The 21,606-nt window shown below is 45.4% G+C and overlaps 1 protein-coding gene across 1 annotated transcript; it reads right to left on the bottom strand.

Moving 5' to 3' along the window:
* Positions 1-6,090: 6,090 nt before the first annotated feature.
* GPR88 (G protein-coupled receptor 88) lies at positions 6,091-9,226 on the bottom strand. The gene has a single exon (XM_032487200.1). The coding sequence runs from the start codon at positions 9,161-9,163 to the stop codon at positions 8,012-8,014; it is 1,152 nt and encodes a 383-aa protein (XP_032343091.1). The 5' UTR covers positions 9,164-9,226; the 3' UTR covers positions 6,091-8,011.
* Positions 9,227-21,606: the final 12,380 nt, after the last annotated feature.

Raw genomic sequence — 21,606 nt, 5'->3', positions numbered from 1 at the left:
TGGTTTTTGCCAAACACAGTCCTTCTGACTGATTATTTGAAATGCTGTAAGCCCAGGACAAGGAAGATCTTGTCACTTCCAAGCAGCAAAAGAAATATTATATAATCCTAGAAATTGGATTTCAAAGGCATCTCAGAGTTGATCTGACAAAACTTCCCACATAATAGACATTCTTTCCAGAGCTAGTCCTCCACACCCTACTTGAATTCCTCAAGTGTTAGGAGAGTCACAGTTTCCTGAGACAGCCCATTCTATTTTAAGCGCCTATTGAGATAAGTTCTTTCTCATATTAAGCTGAAATCTATCTCCCACCCACTGAGCCAAATTTTGCTTCCAGAGCCACACCCCTCACCCATTTTCTGCCTCCTCTGCAGTTGGGTGCTGTGTTTACAAGCTTGGGCTTTCGAGTTAGCTGGACTTGAGTTCAACTGTCAGCTCTTTCCCTTGCCAGCTGGGTAAAGTGTCTAACTCTCAAAGAATCAGCATTTGCAACTGCAAAAGCAGAGTCATCATACCTGCTTTATGGGATTGTGAAAGTCGGAGAAAATGACACATATAAAGTGCCTAGCAATGTCTGACACGCAGCATGTTGTCAGTAAATGGAAGCTGGCATTATTATTTTGCTTGACAGCTTTTCAGATATTTGGAAGCATCTTATTTGTCCATATCGTCTTCTCTTCTCCAAGCCAAGCATCTCCTTCCTCAGTGGTACTCCAGAATATGCAAAAAATTATTCTTTCCCAGATCTGAATACTGTACTTGTTTGCATCATAAGTTTGCATCTGGGGTCTAGTTTATGTGCTGCCTGGCTAACGCTCCCTGGCAGTTTACCTAGTCCCAGAAACTGGGAGGCACTTCCTCTAACACGTAAAACTGAAGAGAAGAGCAGGTCCGTGGCTCCTCCGAGCCACTCTACCCAAAGCTCGCCTGTCCCTCCTGACTACACCCTGGTTCACGGGTCTTCATCACAGGTCTGTACTTTTAGAGGAGAATGCCCTTTTCTCATTCAGCTGGTTTCCAGAGAAGGCAATTGTGTTTGTATTGCCCCACTTTTCAGTCTACTTCTTAGAGGTGAAGTGAGTTACCTGGTGAGTAGGCAGCAGATACTAGCCAAATTGCTCATGAGAGCAGAGCTGATTTCACAAGATCTTATTAAGCCCAAGAGATGTGGTGTGTTTCTCCTTCCTCTCCACCTGGACCCTGAGAGCTAGCTGGCCTGCTTCTTCCCAGGACTAGACTGGGAGGGAAGGCGTTAGCCAGCCCACTTCAGCCCTCACGTTAAGTTACATCCTCTAACCTAGCCTTTATCTGTTTAGAGGTGATATTGTGGTTCACCATTTGCACACTTTCTATTCTTATTTATCACATGGTCCAAAACTCAGCGAGTGAAGAGGGGTGCTATTTCCTGGCCACCTCCAGACCCCAGTATGTTCTGGAAACAGCCTTGCTGCCCGGGTGCTGATGTTTGAGGAAGCCAGAGGGCGGCTCTCACCTCTGCCAGCTCCGCCCCCACAGGAGGTCTCTTTCCACAGTCAGCTGGGGACAACTATGCGAGGGACAGAGACAGAAGGAGGCCTGGCAGGTTGCGGGCTTTCCCACGCTCCCTCTGTTCTCTGTAAACAGGCTCAGAGACGATCCTATCTCAGCGACAACAGACTTAACAATAAATGACTTCTGGATACTGGAAACTCCACTGCAAGGACCCACTCATTTTAACCTGCGGTCCAGCAGGTTCTGAAAAGTTCTGAAAAAGAGGTAAAATGCACCGGGTAGGTAGAGATCAGTACAAATGGCAAACCATAAATCATGCACATTGACAAGCACTGGATAGAGTTCTCACAATATATTTTTTTAATGCCAGATATTCCTTTAGGGGTAGCTGTGTAACCTGCTTCTGACCTATGAGATGGGAGAAGTCTTTGCGGGAGCTTCTCAGACTTTCTTCTCTCATGAAAAAGAGAGACAAGCAGGAGATCTTCTCTTGTGGGTGCTGTCATGTGGTCATAGCATCTTGGAACCATCACACAAGAACATTGAGGATGTTGGAGCAGAAGGATGCAAAGAACCTGGGCACTTGATGACATCAAGATGCTGCTGAACAAATTCTGGAAGCATTTACCTGCTGTTTTCCTGCAGACTTCTCGATTGTGTGATGATGAAATGTCATCATTGTTTAAGCCGTTTTTAGCTAGGTAGTCTATTACCGGTAGCTGAACATATCCTAATTGTTACAAGCCCTTGGCCCCTCTTTATAACATCTTTCTTCTGCTTACACTTTTTAAATATAGCGAGTGTGTATATACACACACACACACATAAACATATGTCCGTATACGTTTTCCGGCTGTCATTATGTACAATTTAATATACAGGGGAAAAGATTTTTAAAAGTAGATGAGTACAGTATTATGCTAAGAGTAGTAATGAGTGATATAATTTCTCCTATGCTTCTATATTTTATAAATTTTCCATGAAAACAGACATTAATCTTCAGATATAAAAACACACTTTAATTTCAAGAAATAACACTTTCCTAAGGCCAAGTTTTTTTTTGAAATTCAATATGCTGACATTTCATAGAATTTTCGTTTCGCTAAAAACAGAGTATCTACTACAGTATTACTATACAAAGGATGCCACACATTTATCTACTAGCTGAGAATAAAAAAATGGGAAATGGGCCTAATTTATGCCAGGAAAAGACTAAAAACTAAAGAACTTTCTGTCTAATAAAAATAGCAGGGGGTTGGGCTGAATGATCTCCAGGTCTGCTGTCCAGTAACCTGACAAGAAGCAGTAAAGACATTCCCACAGTTACTTCTCCCGGGATTTTAGCAAAATTGCATGGCCATCAATTAGCAATGTGTATGGCTTTTAGAAATTAAAAATATACAGCTTTACCACGCAAGGTCCTGAGAAAAAAGTGTGTGTGGAATTACTTAATATATGTTTAGTAATTTGACCTTGAATTTCAAGAAGTAATTAGGACTGAAACTTCTTTTTGTTGCTTTTGTCAATGTGAACAGAGCTTGAATAACAGGCATGTAATTTTCTCCCAAATGACAGCACTGACTGCATCTGATTTACACACAAAGCTCATAGTCCCATATATTATTACTCTGGCAAGATACGCGTTGGAGATAGGATTTATTCTTGGTTACTTCATTAAGAGAAAAATATACATGCAAGGAAAAGACTGAATCCGTTTTCTTTCAAAATTACTGTCTTCAGCTATAAACATATATTAAGTATTAAGTATATTTCAGGTTCAGGTAACTGGTTACTAAAAGATAAAAGGCAATATTTGCTCTAAAAAAAAAAGAAGACATGAAAAATAAACCAAAAAATCTTTCCTATCTAGTTTTGAAGATCTCACACACACAAGATAATAAGATAATAAGACGAAGATAATACAATGGAATGTGTGGTAAAGACAAAGCGGTGCAGGAGTTCTGTGGGGGGAGAGCTCATGGCTGGGGGAGCTCTGATGATGGGGGAGAAACTAGCGAGCCTTCCTGGGACGAAGGATGAGGGTTGGGTAAGTGACTAGATGGGAGGAGACTCCAGGAAGGTCCTTGAATGAACAAGACTCAGACACAGAACATGGGCCATGTTTAGAAGGCAGCGTAGAGACCAACTAGGCTATAGAGAAGGACGCAAGTAGGGGAGAGAAAGATGGGGGAGTTAGGGAGCGGTCACATCATGCAGGGAATTCCACACCTGACCAAAAACTCTGATCTTATCCTCCAGTACAGTGGTTACCATCCCACTCTGGAATCAGACAAAGAAGAAAGGTTCGAATCCCAGCTCCTCCCTTTAAGTTGCTACATGACCTTGGGCACATTAATTTTCTTTTTTCTAAAAACTTATGTATTTATCTATAGGGGGCAGTTATTAGGTTTATTTATTTGTTTCTTGATGGAGGTAGTGGGGATTGACCAGGACACTGCGCATGCTAAGCAGGCACTCTACCACTGAGCTACACCCTCCTCCCTGATTTTCTTTCTTTACTTTTTTTCCTTCCTTCTTTCCTTCTTCCTTCCTTCCTTCCGCCCTTCCTCCCTTCCTTTCCACAACCCCCTTCCCTCTCTTTTTTCTTTCTTCTTTCTTTCTTTTTTTCCTTCTTAATGAGTTTGGCTTCACTTTGTTTAAGCTTTTCATTATGAAAATTTCAAAGATACACACAAGTAAAGAGAACTGTGCAGCACACACACATACCCATCAGTCCCCTTCAATCCCCTTCAATAACCTTCGCCTTCTGACCTCCCTTGTTTCATCGACCCCCGTCCCACTCCCTCCCCACCATCCTCCTTACCTGCAGCATAGGGTCTGACGTGATTAAGCGTCTGGGGAACCCTGACGTGTGGCACCTGTTTAAGAAGTCCCTGCAGGTGGGAGGAGCTAGGGAAGGATACCTGAGGAGGACCCATGTGAAAGCAGTACTGCCCTCAGGCTCGAGATACCGGGTCTCGTGCTTGAAGGGGTCTGCTCCTACCCTCCTCTGGCCCCTCCCCTCCCCACATGGAAAGAAGTCCCAGGGAAACGTGCCCTCCGGGAGCCTGTGCCTCAGCTGGCCGTGGTGCCTGCACCTCAGCAACTGCACTGCTTAAATGCCTCAAGGTCACTTGTAGGACATGCTCTACCCCCTGTATGTGCACCCCTAGACCCTAGAGGTGGGCAAGGGGGCTGGTTGAGAGATGGATGTGTGCAGAGCTCCGATCTATGGGCTGAGTCGACGCCCCCATGCGGAGGCCCCTCAGCGAACTGACAGCGAGAGGAGAGGCAGCAGGAAAGAGTTCCTCTGCTCGTGTTCCTGCAGACCAAGAGCCCCCCTCTGAAGCCCCATGCTTGCCCCACACCCCACAGACATTAAGGGCAGGCTTCTGAAAGTGGGAGACACCACCATTCCTCTCAAGGTTCTTGAGTTTAAATTCATGCAACTGATGCCCTCCCTCGAGTCAGCGCCTAGGCCCGCCGGAGAGCTAAGTGAATCGTATCTGCGTCTTTGTGAGAATGGAATAAAGGTTACATGTGAAATAGTGAAGTTGGTCAAGACGGTTGTCATCAGAAGAACAGAGTTGCACTGAACCACGAGGCCAAAGCAGACCAACATTTCTCTGTGAGCAGCTCTTCTCAAGGGCTTTCTCAGTCAGAGAGTTAAAGCCCTGCAGTGGTTAAAACAAACACCGCCTGTGGATGCCTCAGTACAAAACAGAATTATTGTCCATGCACACACTTCATTTTGGAAGGAGAGAAGTGCTGGGAGGAATACTATCACAGCAGAGAATTTAGCCATTAAAGGGGCGAGGGCAGGGGTTGGGAGTGAGCTACGTGTCTTACCAGGCATATCCCTAAAGGAAAAAAGGAGAAAAGGCGAAGCAGGGCAGCCCACAACAGCAATTAGGATTTTTTTTATTCCTGAGTGGATAATACGCACTTTCATTTAAATAGGAACACAATCTTCATTACCTTAATTTGTAAAAGCGGTGACTCCCAACACTCCCAGCTTTCGCCCAAGTAAGGCATTTTTAGACACATCATTGCTACTTGGAAATTAAAAGTGAATCAGTCCTGTGGAGTTAATTACCAGTAAATACAACCTGAAGTAGGTCTCCCACATGGCACTGAGCCACCACGAGGAGGTTCTCAGTGTTAGCCAGAAGCACTGCGAGATACCAGGTATTTGAAAAGCTAAAGTTTACATGCTTGGCAAGTGTTTATAGGAACTGGGGGGAAAATTGTAGCATCCACAGTAAAGAACAAGGACAAAGGCTTAATTAAAAGAAGAGCTTTTTGATAGAGATTTAGACAAGTGTCCTCCAAAAATGGACGATCTTCTCCTCTCTGTTGTTACCGTGTATTTCCCAAATCAACTATACTTACAGAAAGGACATTATATCTATTTCTTTTTAATGCTGACATACTTATAAAAGGTAGAAATAATTTTAGAAACTAAAAGTAAAACTAAATAAAGACGGAACAAAGAAGACACTTTCATCCCCAGTGCTTTGGGATACAGTACCATCTGTCATCGTGTTCTCCAGGAGATATGCGAGAAGACCAGAGACAGAAGAAAAAAACTCAGAGGAATAGTTGTCTGAACTTTAATTAAGTATTTGAATCAAGAAAAATGGGAACAGATGAAACCTTAGTAAGAGAGAAATGGTGCATGCACAAAGGGGAGAGATTAATAAGATGACTGCTGATCTACTGGTGATGAACGTAATTGTTTTGTTTTGTTTTTCTACAAACACGTCAATGTTTCCTGCAAGTCTCGTAATTATTCAGATGCACAAATGTTCCCATGGTCTTGGCTTACAGGAGGGCAACAACGCAAGCTGTTCTCATTCCTGAATTACACAGGTAAACAAGGCTGTTCGGCCCCGGATTTGATGTCGTTAGCAGTCAGAATTGCTGATAGATGATTATTTCATTACTTTACTCCCACTTTCGTTTTAGAAAGTGATTTCACACAATTCTGCACTTCAAATAGTTCTAAGTAAATTTAGGAAACTAAAGAGGAAAAGGACACGCCTCAAATCATACATTTTAGAACAGACTCCTAATTGAACTGTTCGTTTTATGCAACTGAGTTTATAACACCTTGAAGAGATACGATATCCATGTTAAGTGTCATGGTCATACATAGGAACTACATTAAAAACAGAGCTACCTTCTAACGTGTGGCTTGTCTAAACCCTGAAAGAGTGCAGATGGCTCTGCAGAGCCAGACCATATCATTGATCCATCTTGACTGTGGTTCCATTTGCAAGATAAAGTCCCACCTGGGAGTTTTCTCATAAATTGGGTCAAGACAAGAAGAACTCTAGGTGGCCAGAGATGTCTCTGGGTCTCTTTTCAAATATTTGAAGGCCACTTCTCCTGGTGTCTGGAAGAAGTAAAAATGTCCTTGTCGAATGGGTATTGCTTTAGTATACCACATGCCCAGTAAGTTGTAGCATCTAAGAGCATGCAATGGAGGTTAATGTTAGCTATGCAGTCATGGTGTATTCGTGTTTGATTATATCATGTGCACTGAGATATTTTAAATGTTAAAGAGAAAACAGGACTTATTCTCCTTAGCAACCATTATAGTACAGAATGTTCACAGCTGCAATCACACTCATAAGGCAAGGGAAGTGATGACAAAATGAGGGTAGCAACAAGTGTGCATGCTACAGAAAACCTGAAACTGGTACCTAAAATAGATCAACCCCCTTTTATTTCTTCCACAATTCCACTGTTGGCTCAGACCATCGATCAGCACAATGGAAATTTGTCCCTTTAACCCTCGATGCCAATTTTCAGTCTCAAAAGTGCCAAAAAGGGGTGTAAAATAGTAAATCTGGATTTTATTTTTCTCACTGGCTAAGATTCAGTTTCACTCAGTAATGACTGTACTTTTATAAAATCCCCTTTTAAGAATAAAGGGCGTGAGGTCTTACTAGTAACATACTGGTGTGCACATCTGCGGCTCCATTCTTCAGGCGACAAGGCTAAACTTAGAAGCATCATCAAAGAGAGGTTAATTTCTAAAACGCTTCACAAATATTATTTCCTTCATCACTATTATTTCCTTTGGCTCATGCACACTCAAGGGCCTTCACATAGCTTATAAGACGATGAAAGTGGAAATGGTAATCGTGTTATCGAAGCTGTTTTTCCAAAACAGTGTTGAAATAAATTAACCGGTTCTTTCAAAATGTCAGTATGCAAGTTCTTGAAGTTTCCGGTGTTTTGACTTAAGGATTTCTCTAAAACACGGAAACAAAGGGCAAAAATCAGGTGGCGGCCGATAATGTCTTCGCGGACACCTTGTAGGGATAAAACCTTGGTTCGGGTCTCTCCCTGGGGTCGAGGCGAAATCTTCGCACAGATTTATTACTGGTCTTCGCCCAAAGGAGTCTCCTTTCAGGCAGGGGATACTTTACAAGGCCGGGAGGCGGTGGTGACCAAGGACGTTGGAAGCCGGGAAGCCGGGACGCTCCGCTTCCCGCGCGCCCTGGCCGGGTCACCAGTGCTGGCCGGCGGCGCGGGTGCCCAGCTGCGCCTGGGACACCGCGGGCACGGCCGTGGCGGCGGCGGCGGCCGCCGCCGCGTCGCCGACGCCGGGCAGGACGGAGCGCACGGAGCGGCGGAACTCCTCGTTCCTCCACGTGTAGAGCAGCGGGTTGAGCGCCGACAGGGCGCAGCACAGGAGCCAGCTGGCCGCCTGCACGCCCCAGGGCACGGGCAGCGAGAAGCCGCTGGCCAGGCTCACCCACACCAGCGGCTGCGTGGCCAGGAGGAAGACGCAGCAGAGCAGCAGCACCGACAGGCCGCTGAGCCGCCGCTGCGCCCGGCGCGGGTGCAGCGCGGGGGGCAGCGGCTGGGCCTGCGCCGGGTGCGCGGCGCCACCCGGGCCCGGCGCGTGCGGGGCGCCCGGGAAGGCGGCGGCGGCGGCGGCGCAGCCGGGCAGCTGGTGCAGCAGGTGGAAGTTGAGGACGCTGACCCGCTTGACGCTGACGCGCACGCGGCGCACGATGCCCAGGTAGCAGTGCAGCAGCAGCGCCGTCTGCGCCAGCAGCGCCGCGGCGGCCAGCAGCGCCGGGTAGTGGATGCGCGGGGGCGCGGCGCCGGGCCGCGGCGCCCAGGGCGGCAGCAGCAGCACGAGGCCCAGGGCGAGCGCCCAGGACAGCGCCAGCATGCCCGCCGTGTGGCGCCGCTGGTACAGCGCCTGGTAGGTGGCGGGCGCCCGGGTGATGAGCAGGTAGCGGTTCAGGGCCACCAGGCAGTGGGACAAGAGAGACACGGTGAGCCCAAGGCCCAGCAGCCCGCCCCGCAGCAGGCGGTAACTGCCCCCGGCGCCGTCCCAGTCCCCGGGGGGCTCCGCGGAGCCGGCCGGCAGGAGCCCGAGCACCGCCTCCTGCGGCATCCAGAGGGCGCAGACGCTGAGGTCCGCGGCGCAGCCGTTCACGATGAAGGCGTTGCTGGTCGTCTGCAGCTTCCGGAAGGACGACACGAGATAGATGACCATGCCGTTGGCCAGCGTGCCCCCGATGGCCAGGCCCGAGTACAGGAGGGACACGGGGATGCGCCGGCCCGCCCACGACTCCTCTTCCTCGCAGAGCAGCAGCAGCGACCCTCCGGTGGTGGAGGAAGTGGACGTGGAAGAGTTGGTCATTCTGGCCAACTCTTCACACTTCGCTGGCTAGCGTCGGCCTCTGGCAGCGCGGCCCATCCTGACACTCGCCTGCAGTGGGGACGAAGGCATCCTTTCAGCCCTCTGCCACTGACACAGAAGGCTGAAGCAGAATAATGGGCTGGGGGAGGGGGAGAGAGGGAGCTCGAGGAGAACGGGGGAGGCGAATGACAGGTGCCTGCCTCGGAAATGTCTCCAGTGCCAGGAGAAAGTCGTCTTTACATTCTTTGCATTCAGCAGGTACCAGGGAAACCCTAGGACAGCAATACAAAGAACAGCCTCCCCTTCTCCCTCTAAACACACACACACACACACACACACACACACACACACACACACACACACACACACACACACACACACACACACACACATTGCTAGACGAAGCCCCTAGTTTCCAGGAGAAAGCAGAGACAGCCCGTCTGGGGGAAATGCCAAGGCAAAGGGATTGAGGGTCTCTTACTTTTGATCTGGTCCTTAGCTGGTGGTAGCAGAGGGAAGGATGCCAGGAAATACCTCCTCAGCATCTGTGGTCCTGAAATCAACAGGAGAAACTCAGCTGGGATGAGAGCCAGGAGCAAGTGCCTCCTTCTCCAGTGCGGCATCTGCACACATGGCTCTAGGCAGAAACCAGGAGCTGCAGGGAGACTTCTCAGCTGGCAGCAGGGCTGGAGGAAGTCAAGTGGAGGGCTGCAAACCCTGCGGGTAGGCAGGTAGGCAGGCAGCAGCAGCAAGGATGCTTGGCTGCAAAAGCAGAAGCTGAGCTCAAGAGGAGAGCACCCTGTGCTCAGAAGCAGGAGTGGTGGCTGATGTGGTGAACCCACTCGAAGCTCCCTCCTGCTCAGTTATACATCACCCGGGGAAAAGGCAGCCTTTCCACGCTTGCCATGAATTATTCAATAGCTTCTAACTTATGAAAGGAAGAAAAATATCTTGCTCAGAAACTCCTGTAATTAACAAGTTTCTCTGTCTTTTCTCTGTCTCTCAATCACCCTATTTTTCACCCGGCTTCATTTTTCTTCCATTTTTTTCCCCTCCCATCAATGCTAGAATAAAATTTAATACACCCACAATATATTTCATCCCAGACTGATGCATTCTGGGGGCGAGATTTTTCTGAGAGATCAATATACTTCTAATATCCAGGACTGATCTCTTCCATCCCATATTTTCAGCAAGAATTACTTTATATTCTAACTGAAATTCATTTTTTCTTTGATAAGGTGAGACATAGATAATTATCCACAGAAAATCACCAAGTCTCAATTTAAATCATAATATCAACTTTTTTCTCCTCACCAAACTCCTTTCTAGAGTGTGGCTTCTGTTTCAGTAATGAATTAGTTAGAAGGTAAAAATGAAATGGTCTAAAGTCTACATACAAGTGGGTGTCTGGGGGAAAGCAGGGGGCCTGAATGATCCATCCACAGTGCAAATGACAAAGTTATTTCTTCCCTGCAGAACTTTTCATCTTGTGCTCTGTCTTAGGTAGAGATTTGCAGTCTGATGTTGGAATCTTCTACTTGGGAAATTTTTCATGAACATCATCATCCCCCGTAAATCATTTCTCACTGGGAAAATCATTTATTTGAAAATTGAACTCAATATGGAATATGGTAACGTGGCATAATGGAAGAAAAAAAAAAGCTAGGTGGGCTTTTCACGACACCTGGATTCTAAGCTGAGTGTCCACCAAGTAGCCTTGTGATGGATCGTTTTCATCTTGTTAAATAAGAAGTTTCACTCGGTGACTTCCGACGCCCTTTCTGTGGCAACTGTTTTTGAATCCCTGTGCATAAATTTGACATTCTCCGCCCTAGTCTGACACTTGAAACATACCTACTCTATCTAACATGGAATGTAGTCTCAGGTCACGAGGCAGGAGTCTTTTCCAATCTGTCCCTAGGGGACTTATTCAGGATAAAGCACAAAATGCACCTCCTCTGCTTCCCTCCATCTCTTTCAAAAACAGTGTCAGTGACTGTAACTCTGGTGGGGGCAGGGTGGTATCTAAATGGAAATTAGATGAGTTGGGGGATTGCCAGTGTTTTTTATCTGTTACTTGTCTTTGTTGAGGCTTTGAGTATATCAAACACCACAAGCCTGCAAGAGAGTTCTCTAATCATTTACAGTTAAAACTTGTCATGGAAATAAAAATTTCCTCTCACATGGCAGTGGAGGGGGGCGGTGGGTGTTCAGATTCCAGGTCCTGGGTCTCCGCTGCTGCCTTACTTGGGAATGAGTGAAGTCCTTGCTGGGGGACTCCTGTGCCTGGCAGTCACACACACTCCTGCCAAGACCCTGCCTGCTTTAGCCCTGGCCTGGCAGCAGCCAAATTTTTGTTTGGGGATTTGTTATTATTTTAAGCTACTGAACTTACATAATGTAAGATGGGGATTTTTTTTCCATCTTATTCCCAGCATCAGAACAGTACTCAGTTATAATTAATATACTTGTTATTGAGTCAACGAATGGATGAGTGTATAAATGATTTCATATTTTTCCATGGTGAAACACTAAATGATTTTGATCAGTATCTCTTTCCTCCTACCCCTGCAGGCACTTGCTCTGTGAACTCCCTCTTCTGATGCGTCTCCAGTCTCTCTCCTCTCCACTGCTTACTCTCTATTGGTTTTACAGAGGTGCCGACTCCACTACATCCAGTAACGTCTCCCTGCACTTCACCTCCTTCTCCAGGTGCCTGCACAGCTTGTTCCCTTTCCTGGCAAAAGTGCTTGCTCTCTGCTGCTACTTCCTTTACTCTCATGGAATGCCCAGCCCACCCAGCTTTTGGCTCTCACCACAGAGACAATTTCCAACTGGCCAAAAGTCTACTTGTATATGAAACTGCCTCCTGGGCATGTCCATGTCCATGTGCTATGGGCTTCTCAAACAGATCCCCTAATCTCCTTTCCAGATCAGTCCCTCCTTCTTCTGTGTTCTAGATCTCAGTGACCAGCATCACCAATATCCTGGTGCCTAAGTTAGAATCTGAGCTAGCATCCTTAACTCCTTCTTTTCTATCTTCCTCCCAATATCCACCAGTTACCAAGTGTCAGCATTCTCCCCACATTTCTATTTTAAAATCTTTTCACTGATCTTTATTTACCCTGCCACTATCTGGCATCAGACAACCACTGTCTTCTTCTCTAAGTTATCGCAACAGGCTCTTAACTCTTCTTGCAGTCTTACCTCCCACCAGCGAGATGATCTTTCTAAAACCAAAAGACATCCTTTGTCATACTAGATATTTTTATCTGTTTCCCATCCTCCACTCTAATATACATTCCTTGGAAACGCGAGCTTTACTGTGTCCACTACTATTGTTAGCAGCTCCCAAGAACGATGCCAGGCAGGCACATGGTAGACCCTCAATCAATATTTATAGGGAAAAATAGTAAGCAGATGTCACATTCTGCTTGAAACCTTTCATTAGGCCCCTTTTGCCGTCAGAAGAATCTTAAGTATATCATTGCTAATGCTGTACACATACCATGTGTACCAAGTATTGCTTTGAGTATTTTTCATCTCCTGTTTTATTTCGTCTTTATGCCAGATCTGCAAGGTAGCCTGGCTTGGGCCTAAATTTGCAGACCAAGGCAGGAGTCCCGATAGACATCCATATGCCATATGTCTAAATATTTTAAAATCATAAATCAAGCTATCAAACTGTTAAACATGTCCTATTCTCTTATCTTGACAAATAGACTGGAAAGCCAGGCTCAAATTTAGTATTTTCAGATTTATAGGTTGTTCCATGCCACTGGAATGTGACAACCTGGAGAGCTTGCCTCTCGCCCACAGTTCCCCTCCTCTTTTTTCCCCACTCTGTTCTGTCATCACGTGCTAGAGGGGCCTCATTTTAACATGGGACACTCCAGCCTCCCCACCCTAGTGTCATCCACAGCCTTGTCACACAGCCACTCCTTGGCTATATTTCAGACCTAGGATGGTACCTGGAAGGCACAGTCAGTTGTCAGAAGGGCAAAGCCAGAGAAGAGGTCCATGTAGCTCACGGAAGTGTGTTCATGGCCACCAGGCAGGGAGTTCTGGGCTCCTGGTAATGAACGTGGTCTAGAAAGGGGATATGAGGTCTAGGGGGCCTTGTACCCTTAAATTCATTTAATAGATGAGAAAACAGAGTCACCAAGAGGTTAAATAACTTAACCCAGGATCAGCTTGGAAGCGGCATAACTGAGAGTCAAACCCACTACCCCATACTTAACCACCACACCACACTGCCTCCCTTGGTTAAGTTTAATTTTCTGAACATGGATTAGCTGCTGGAGGTTAAGCTGATGGAACAAGGAGATCAAAGCTATAGAGGTATAAAAAAATAATAATTCACAGAGAACGGGCAGTCCAGATGGAAGACAGACCTACTCCACAGGGTAATCTAAAGACCCAGGCGTCGTCTTAGTGTGCCACCATCCCTTAGGGTGACAGTATTCAAAGTGTGGTCCCCGACCAGCGGCATCGGCATCACTCGGAAACTTGTTGGAGATGCTTCAGACCCACTGAGTCATAATTTCTGGTGATGGGACCCAGCCACCTACATTATCACGAGCCCCCCAGGTGACTCTGACGTGTGCTGCAGTTCACGAGCCACGGCCCTAGGATGCTATCCTTGTCTGCGTGGCTGATATATTTTTTTTTACCACTCCATGGCCACATTCCGGTTGGCAGGAATGGGATTAAAAAGAAAGAGGGACAACCATCTTCCTTTTCAAGGATGTGATATAAAAACTTCACACATCACTTCAGCACACACTCCCGTGACCAAAACTTTGGTCACATGGCTGCTCCTTGCTGCAAGAGAAGTAGGTCCACTCTAGCTGAGCACTCGTGTGCCCTGCTCAAACTCAGGATGGGTAGGAGAAAGGAGAGAATGGACACTGGGCAGTGGAGGGGGCAGTCGTCAGGTTTATGCAGGTTGAAACCTGCAAGTTTAAAACGAGGCATTATTATTAGGGCCTATTAACACAGTGCCTTGAACACACCAGCTTCTCAATACCCTTTGAAAAGATTTGTATCTGAAAAAAAAAAAAAAGATTGGCTGGCTCTGAAATACAAAAAGAAAACTTTGAGATAGAATTAACTTGCTATTATGTGGAATCTGAAAAAAGGAAAAAGTAAACACTGATGAACTCATCTACAAAACAGAAACAGACTCACAGACATAGTAAACAAACTTTTGGTCACTGGGGGGAAAGAGGGCGGGAAGGGATAAATTGGGAGTTGGAGATTTGCAGATACTAACTACTATGTGTGAAATAGATGAACAACAAATTTCTTCTGTATAGCACAGGGAACTCTACTCAATACCTTGTAGTAACCTAAAATGAAAAAGAATATGAAAACGAATATAAAGTATGTATATGTATGATTGAAACATTATGCAGTACACCAGAAACTGACACATTATAACTGACTATACTTCAATTGAAAAAACAATAGTCAACTGCAATTCAACTCGTTGTTTATAAATTAGTTTAAGTTGGAATCAGGATCCATTTCCATATTTGGTATGATTTGTAATGGGGCCTGCAAAAGTGTTGAGGTCTGCAGGAGTCTTCAGACAGTCCCGCCTAAGTCACTGTGCGACCTCTCACATCCTCACCGTTCCACCCTGTCTCTCCCTCCTACACCTCTGCTCCAGCCGTGCTGCTGGCTTGCCATCCCTGAGTGTGGAGTGTGCCCCAGCCTCCCCTCTCCTTCCCATCCAGGCGTCTCCATTTGTTCAGTGCATGTTATTCCCTTGCCTGTCTCTCCACAATCTGCCCTCACTTTTGTCCAGCGAAGACCTACTCAGCTTCCAGGCCTGAGCTCAGACCTCACCTTGTGCAAAGAGTCTTTCTTGATCTCCACGATGGACTGTCCACCCTACGTGCCCCGCCGCACACCCGAGCATATCTCTACCCCAGCCAGACTTCTCAGCTGTGGTTATTCCCTCTCCAAATGGGACGCTACTCAAGAACCAGACCCTGTTTCCGCTCAAAGGCCCTGACACGTTCTAAATACTTAAACATGTGTAGACTGAATAGGTCCCTTGGGCACCTCTGATTGATGCGATTTCAACCTCAATTTTTTTCTCAAGAGGTACAACCAGCATCAGTCATGCCTCAATGCACTGCAGTTTTTCTCAAATACTTTCAATGCTTCATGTACCACATCTTCATGCTCTATGCCCCCAGATTATTTTAAATAGAGCTTTTGTTCATAACAACACCCTCTTCCATATAAACCCACACCCACCCCAGAGGGGACCCAATGTGGACTTTCCTAGTACTCAATTTCATAATCCACCAAAGTAAGATCTCGCAACTGTCTCACATCCTTCGGGAAACCGGTGGGTAAGTGGCAGCTGTGACAAATTGCTCCCTCCTGTTGCCTTCCCTGACTCCTGTTAGCCAAGCCACAGAGCAAACTCCCTGAGCACCACACTGAGACCAAGCCCCACTGCAAATCCCAGCTGTATTTCCTCAGATCTTGGTCTCTCAGAAGGAACACCACTGGGAATCATGGTGGTATGGGTCAGTTTCGACTGTAGTAGAGGTTTTTCAAAGGAACAACAGCTTATGTTTTACAGCCAAATCTGGGAGCAATTCAACTATATGTGAGCGTTTTACCAAAAGCTCAATGGTATAGTTTGTAGAAATTATGAATTTAGAGACCCATGAAGCTGGAAATGTTTTCCATCCTGAAGCACTTTACCTGGGGTACATGCGATCTTGTAATGATGGTTCTCAACTCTTCTGCCCTCAGAGAGAGTCATTTTATTCTCAGTGACTGCAGCTCACTATGGGAATACAGCCGGGGGAGTGTACTGTGGGGCGTAGCTCCCACCTAGGGGCTGCCTGGCCCCCCAGGGTACCTTTGGCAATGTCTGCAGACATTTTTGGTTGTCACAACTCAGGTAGGGGAGTGTTATTGGCATCTAATGAGTAGAGGTCAAGGAAGCCGTTAAATATCTCACAAGGCACAGGGCAGACCCCTACAACAAAGAATTATCCAGCCAGAGAGGATCAGAGTTCAAGGTCAAATCCAGAGATTGTTTGTTATTCGCATGTGACTTCCAGCAAGTCATTTCACCTTTACAAACCTTAGTTTTCTCATTTGGAAATTGAAGATAATGTCACCTACCTCTGAGGGAGTCTTAAAGTGATTAAATTTAAGCAAACAGCTGGAGTGGCCATGAAGTGGCCAGGGTGTAAGTGTGCCACACCTATTTGTGACAAAGGTGACTCCCTGCATGAGGCGGGGGGTGGGGGATGGCCCTTGACAGAACAAGGAACAATCTGTGTGGGAGAAGGTGTGAAACATAGTTTAGATGAACCATTCTCCAACTCTGAGAGTCACTGCTACAGGAAGTCCCTGTAAGCATTTTAAAGGGACTGTGACCCTTCCTAAATTTGTGTGAAAAAATGTACGTGTATATTTGTGTATTCTTCTAGAGCAAAGATGAAAGAATTTTATTAGCTTCTCAAAGGAGATTGTAATCCCCCAAAGATTAAAAACCATTGATGTCATCCAGTCTCCTCTCTTTACAAAAAAGAAAATTGAAATCGAAAGACAGTGAATGACTTACCCAAAGTCATACACGTAGTGACAGACCTGTGCTTCAGACCAGGTTGGCCTGGGACACTAATACAGGTGGCCCCAACCGAGGCGGGCTAAGGGATAAATTGGGTTTACCTTGTGACAAAATGACATAGTAAACACAGACACAGTTCCTCATTCTAGTCCTGTCAACTTACAAATCTCTACATTTGTCTTTTCAGTTAAGTGAACTGTGATCTTCAAATCTTCGGTACCAACCCACCTGGGTCTGGGTCAGAGCTCCTGCTGGGGCCTGGAAATCTGCATTTGAACAAGCTCCCCAGGGCAGTCCTCCCTACACTCGGATTTGAGAATCACTACAGTGAAGGATGTATAGACTGAGCTTGTTAGTTTTTGAGTGTTGATTTATGAAGTTGCCAAGGCATTTCTTTTCTGAACTACATTTTCAGCTTTTCCAGGAAAACCAATTTGAACTAAAATTGCTTTGGCTTGGTCTCTGTCCAAAAATGACTTTTTTTCCAGTAAGGGTTGAATATAGTTTATTTTTTTAAATCTGCTTAAAAAATATTTCTGTCTGATAGAGATGGGAACTGGATGGAGAAAGTTTCATGTCGTCCAGTGTTTAGGAATTATTTTAAGTAATTTAAATGATGAGATCAAATTACTTTAAAAGGGTGCTGTCCATGTGCAGGATGTATTTGTGTGTGTGTGTGTGTGTGTGTGTGTGTTTTCACATGTCACTGATAAGAAAAAAGATCATATACTTTTGGGTGTATGATCACAATTATTGTCATCAGTAGTTAGAGTTAAGCAGGATGGACAGGATCATGAACAAAATAACAAGAAAAATCCAAGAAAGTTTCCTGTGATTTTCAAGTCTAAATTAGATTGATTAGGAAATTAACAAGACAACCAGGATCTACTACACTGCTTCTACCTCATCTAGGCGATCAGCAGTGGTTAGAAAACTAATATTTTCTACTTTCCTCATCTCAGGAAAACCTGACACGGAGACCCCTTTTCTCAGCATATTCTTTTATTTTCTAATCCTTGAAAACTTTCTCTGGACACTGGGCCAGCCCTGTGAGCCTTGGTGAAAGCAACTGCCAGCTATGTGTTAGAAGCCTCCGTTGTGGGATTTAAGAGTTGAAGCCACTGTCCCATTCTGACTGCTTCTTATACAGCCCCACATCGATGTCCCACAAACACTGGAGATAACACTAACCCTTCCTGTGCTTGCTGCCAACTGGGGTGTGGAGTCATCGCTGATTCTCTGCACGCCAAGTACCCTGTGCACCGCCTCGTATCTTCCCAGCCACCTCCACGCCCCCCCCACACACACAGTGGGAAATCTAAGTGTACACACAGACCCAGCCCTGCCAAGAGGCTGCTCCAAACGTCCAGCTTGTCTTCAGGCGGGGCCAGCAGTGTTCCGTACTGTTCCTCTGGCCGGTACTCCTGCACCATGCTGTTCTCCAGGGCTGCCTGTAGCATTTTCATCCTGCTATGCAAGTGGAGCGGACGCTTGTTTTGATGGCCCAGCAAACACCTCCCTCCACACACCTTTTTGGGACTAGAACTCCTGTTAAGGAAACAGCTCTCCTTCACTTGATTTAAAAGAGACCCCAATCCCAACCCAGTGATACGATTTCTAAGTCCAGGGGTGAACGTGAGTCCCTTCCCAGGGGTGTGGACTGGAGTCTGAGAGTTAGCCAGTGCCCCTCCAGGTTACTGAAGCTTAAGCTGCAACAAGCAGCAGCTGTCAGTAGCCCTGTCGTCCGCCGTGCAGAGAAAGAGAGAGGGCGTTCCTGCTGGTTTCCAGATCCTGGTTCCAGCTCTGCCGTAGGTCCAGCCACTTCCAAGCTCCTTGAGTCCTAAGCTGGTTTATGGCAGATATTTCTCAAAACCCTCACCCCCACACACAAAACAAACAAACAAAAAAACCCACACAAAAAAGACACAGACAAACAAAAACCAACCAATACGTGATTAGATAACTTCCCCAACTGGGTTGTGAACTCCTTGAAGACACAGATGAAGGCGTGGAGAAGATCCCTTCTCATCCCTGCCCCTCTTCTTTTTATTCCCTTATTCTCTTGGGTTCCCAGCACAATCCTTTGAGGAAGATATTAACTGGTAGTTAACAAATAGTTAACTATAAATAAATATAAATAGTCTCTTAATTCTCAATCTAAATCTTGATTTTGAAAGCCACCCTGAACAATTAAAAATCTTCTTTTAAAAGAACATTTTTTTTTTTTGATGTGGGGGAGGTAATTAGTGTTACTTATTTATTTATTTAATGGAGGTGCTGGGGATTGAACCCGGGACCTCATGCGTGCTAAGCACATTCTCTACCACTGAGCTATACCCTCCCCCCTTAAAAAGACAGTGTTAAATGGTTGGAAACCTTGTTTTCCACCCGTCAATTTCTTAACCCTACTGTGCACCAGTAATTAATGAAGAAGTTCTTAAAAACCTGTTAAAACCCTAAAAGAGCAATTTGAGGCCCCATGCCCCCACGTTCTGGTATAATTACTCTGAGGTAGGACTTTGGTGTCACTATTTTTAAAACAAACACCACCCCCCACCCCAGGTGACCCTCTTGCAGCCAGAATTAAGAATCATATTTCAGTATGAATCTCACGTTATAACTGTTTTAATGTTAAATTTATATACATCCTTTAAACCAGCCAGTTGAGGAAATTGCTGGGAAAGTTACGTTTTGATAAAGTTAAAGTGTCTTCAGGCCCCTGTTCTTGCAGTTTCTATATGACCCCTCCAACACAACCCCTGTCCCATTCCCTTAGTCAGTTTTGTCTGTTTGTGGGAAAGCGTTAAGCACGCAGTTCATTCATCCTGCAAACCATCTCTTCTCCTCTTGGGCCCATCTTAAAGTTTAGAAAGGATGGCCCCTGCTGGGGCAGAAAGCTGGTGGGAGCCAGAGCACCAGATGGCTCCACTGGCCTCAAGATGGTTGTTTCTTCATGCCGTGTGATAATGCAGGCAAAGATTTTGCGATGTGTCTACAAGCATGGGGATGCCAGAGATCGCAGCAACACCAGAAGCTAAGAGAAAGGCATGGAACAGACTCTCTCCTAAGCCTTTAGAGACAGCATGGTCCATCAGCACCTCAGTTTAGGGCATCTAGATTTCAGAACTGCAAAGAGAATATATTTCTATTGTTTTAAGCCACCCAGGTGAAAAAAAAAGATTGTTGTTCCTTGCCAGGTGAACAGATTCAGGTTTTTTATTAGGGGATAAATACCATTTACTCCTACACCTCTTCCTGTCTTCAAAAGCATCTCAGCAAATGCTTGCTACTCTGGGAAGCCTCCTGTGCCCACTCGCTCTCCTCCAGTTTTGTGCACGCTGCCTCCTCGGGACTGTCAGCATTTCCCAGGGAAAATGTGTCAGCGGACTGGAAGGGCATGGTGGAGGTGTCTGTGTTCCTCACAGGACTGTGAACTTGAGCACAGAGGTTTTTAGTTCACATCTGTAGGTCTTTAGCAGCTTCTCAATAAGCTTTGTTGAATGAATGAATGAAAGAAAGAAATATGAATCCACAGTCAATTTGCCAATCTCTGTGCATCAATATGAGTTATTTTCTTTGACTCCTTTCTCACTGTCTCCATTCTTTCCAGACCAGCAAAGACACCAGCAACAGCAGCCCATGGAACTTTCCCAAAACTTTTCTGATAAAGGCTCTTCACAGTTCTGCTCTCAGCAGGAAGCTGCCCTGAACCAGGTTTCACTCTGACTTCTAGATCAAATGATGAAAAGTCTACCCAAGAAAATGAAATCTACGGAGCACTTAACTTCTGAAGCACTTGGAGACAATATGGGAAAAAAAGAAAAGTGAAGTGAAATAAAAGGGTTCAACCCATACGTCTTCTGAGGCAGGTACCTGGGTGAGCAACAAAAGGCATATGATCTTAATTAAGGATGCCACAGCTCAGTGAGGGGGAAAAAATTATAGTTCACCGGAACCCAAGTAGGAAAAAGCTTTCTGAAGAAGGTGGAAAGTAAGCCGGTCACTAAAAGGACTGACGCTGCGTGGCACGTAAAAATAGGCAAGAAGAAGCCTTAATGCAGAACTCAGAAGGGACAGGATCTATTTTTATCCAGCACGTCGTTTGGAACACTGAGCCTATTTGTGCAGGAACAAGAAAACACATAACATTTCGGATGTTCAGATAGAGTCATTATTTAAGTACAGAACATGCTTTAGAAAAACTTCTGGAAGTCTAATCTCTTATCACAATTTCCTCAGGTTAGCAGATTTGAGGGAAAGGAGAGTTTGAATCTTTTACCTTATATAGTTCAGATTTTTTACAAGAATTATATTACTCTTTTAAATAAAAATAACATAGTGACTTAAAGCCCCAATGTATGCTTTCAATGAAATATTCGATTAAATGGGATTCTAATTATGATGTAAGTCAGGTATATTAATGCACAGTGTTGGAGCCCATTAAAACCAAGAGAACAGTACAATTTGGAAAAGAATTGCCCAGGGTTTATTATTAAGACAATGTTAAAATGTATATTAAATTCTTTAAATGGCCTGTTTATTGGATGTTGCTCATTGTTGTGTGAGTGCTAAAAAAAGAATGCCTTCATTCACTCAAGCATGTCAGAAAGGGGGAGGGAAGGATAGATTAGGAGTTTGTAATTTGCAGATACTACTATATATAAAGTTAGATAAACAACGAGTTCCTGCTGTAGAGCACAGGGAACTATATTCAATAACTTGCAATAGCCTATAATGAAAAAGAATATATATGTGTGTAACTGAATCACTGTGCTGTACACCAGAAATTAACACATTGTCAATCAACTATACTTCAATAAAAGTGCATGGG

Source organism: Camelus ferus, chromosome 9 (genome assembly GCF_009834535.1).
Source record: "Camelus ferus isolate YT-003-E chromosome 9, BCGSAC_Cfer_1.0, whole genome shotgun sequence".
NCBI classification, from domain to species: Eukaryota; Metazoa; Chordata; class Mammalia; order Artiodactyla; family Camelidae; genus Camelus; species Camelus ferus.
Note: the sequence above shows the minus strand (reverse complement) of the source record. Positions and strands in the feature narration are given on the sequence as shown.

Bases quoted from the DNA above. Each gene is read 5' to 3' on its own strand.
- GPR88 (XM_032487200.1), bottom strand. From the start codon at position 9,163: ATGACCAACTCTTCCACGTCCACTTCCTCCACCACCGGAGGGTCGCTG.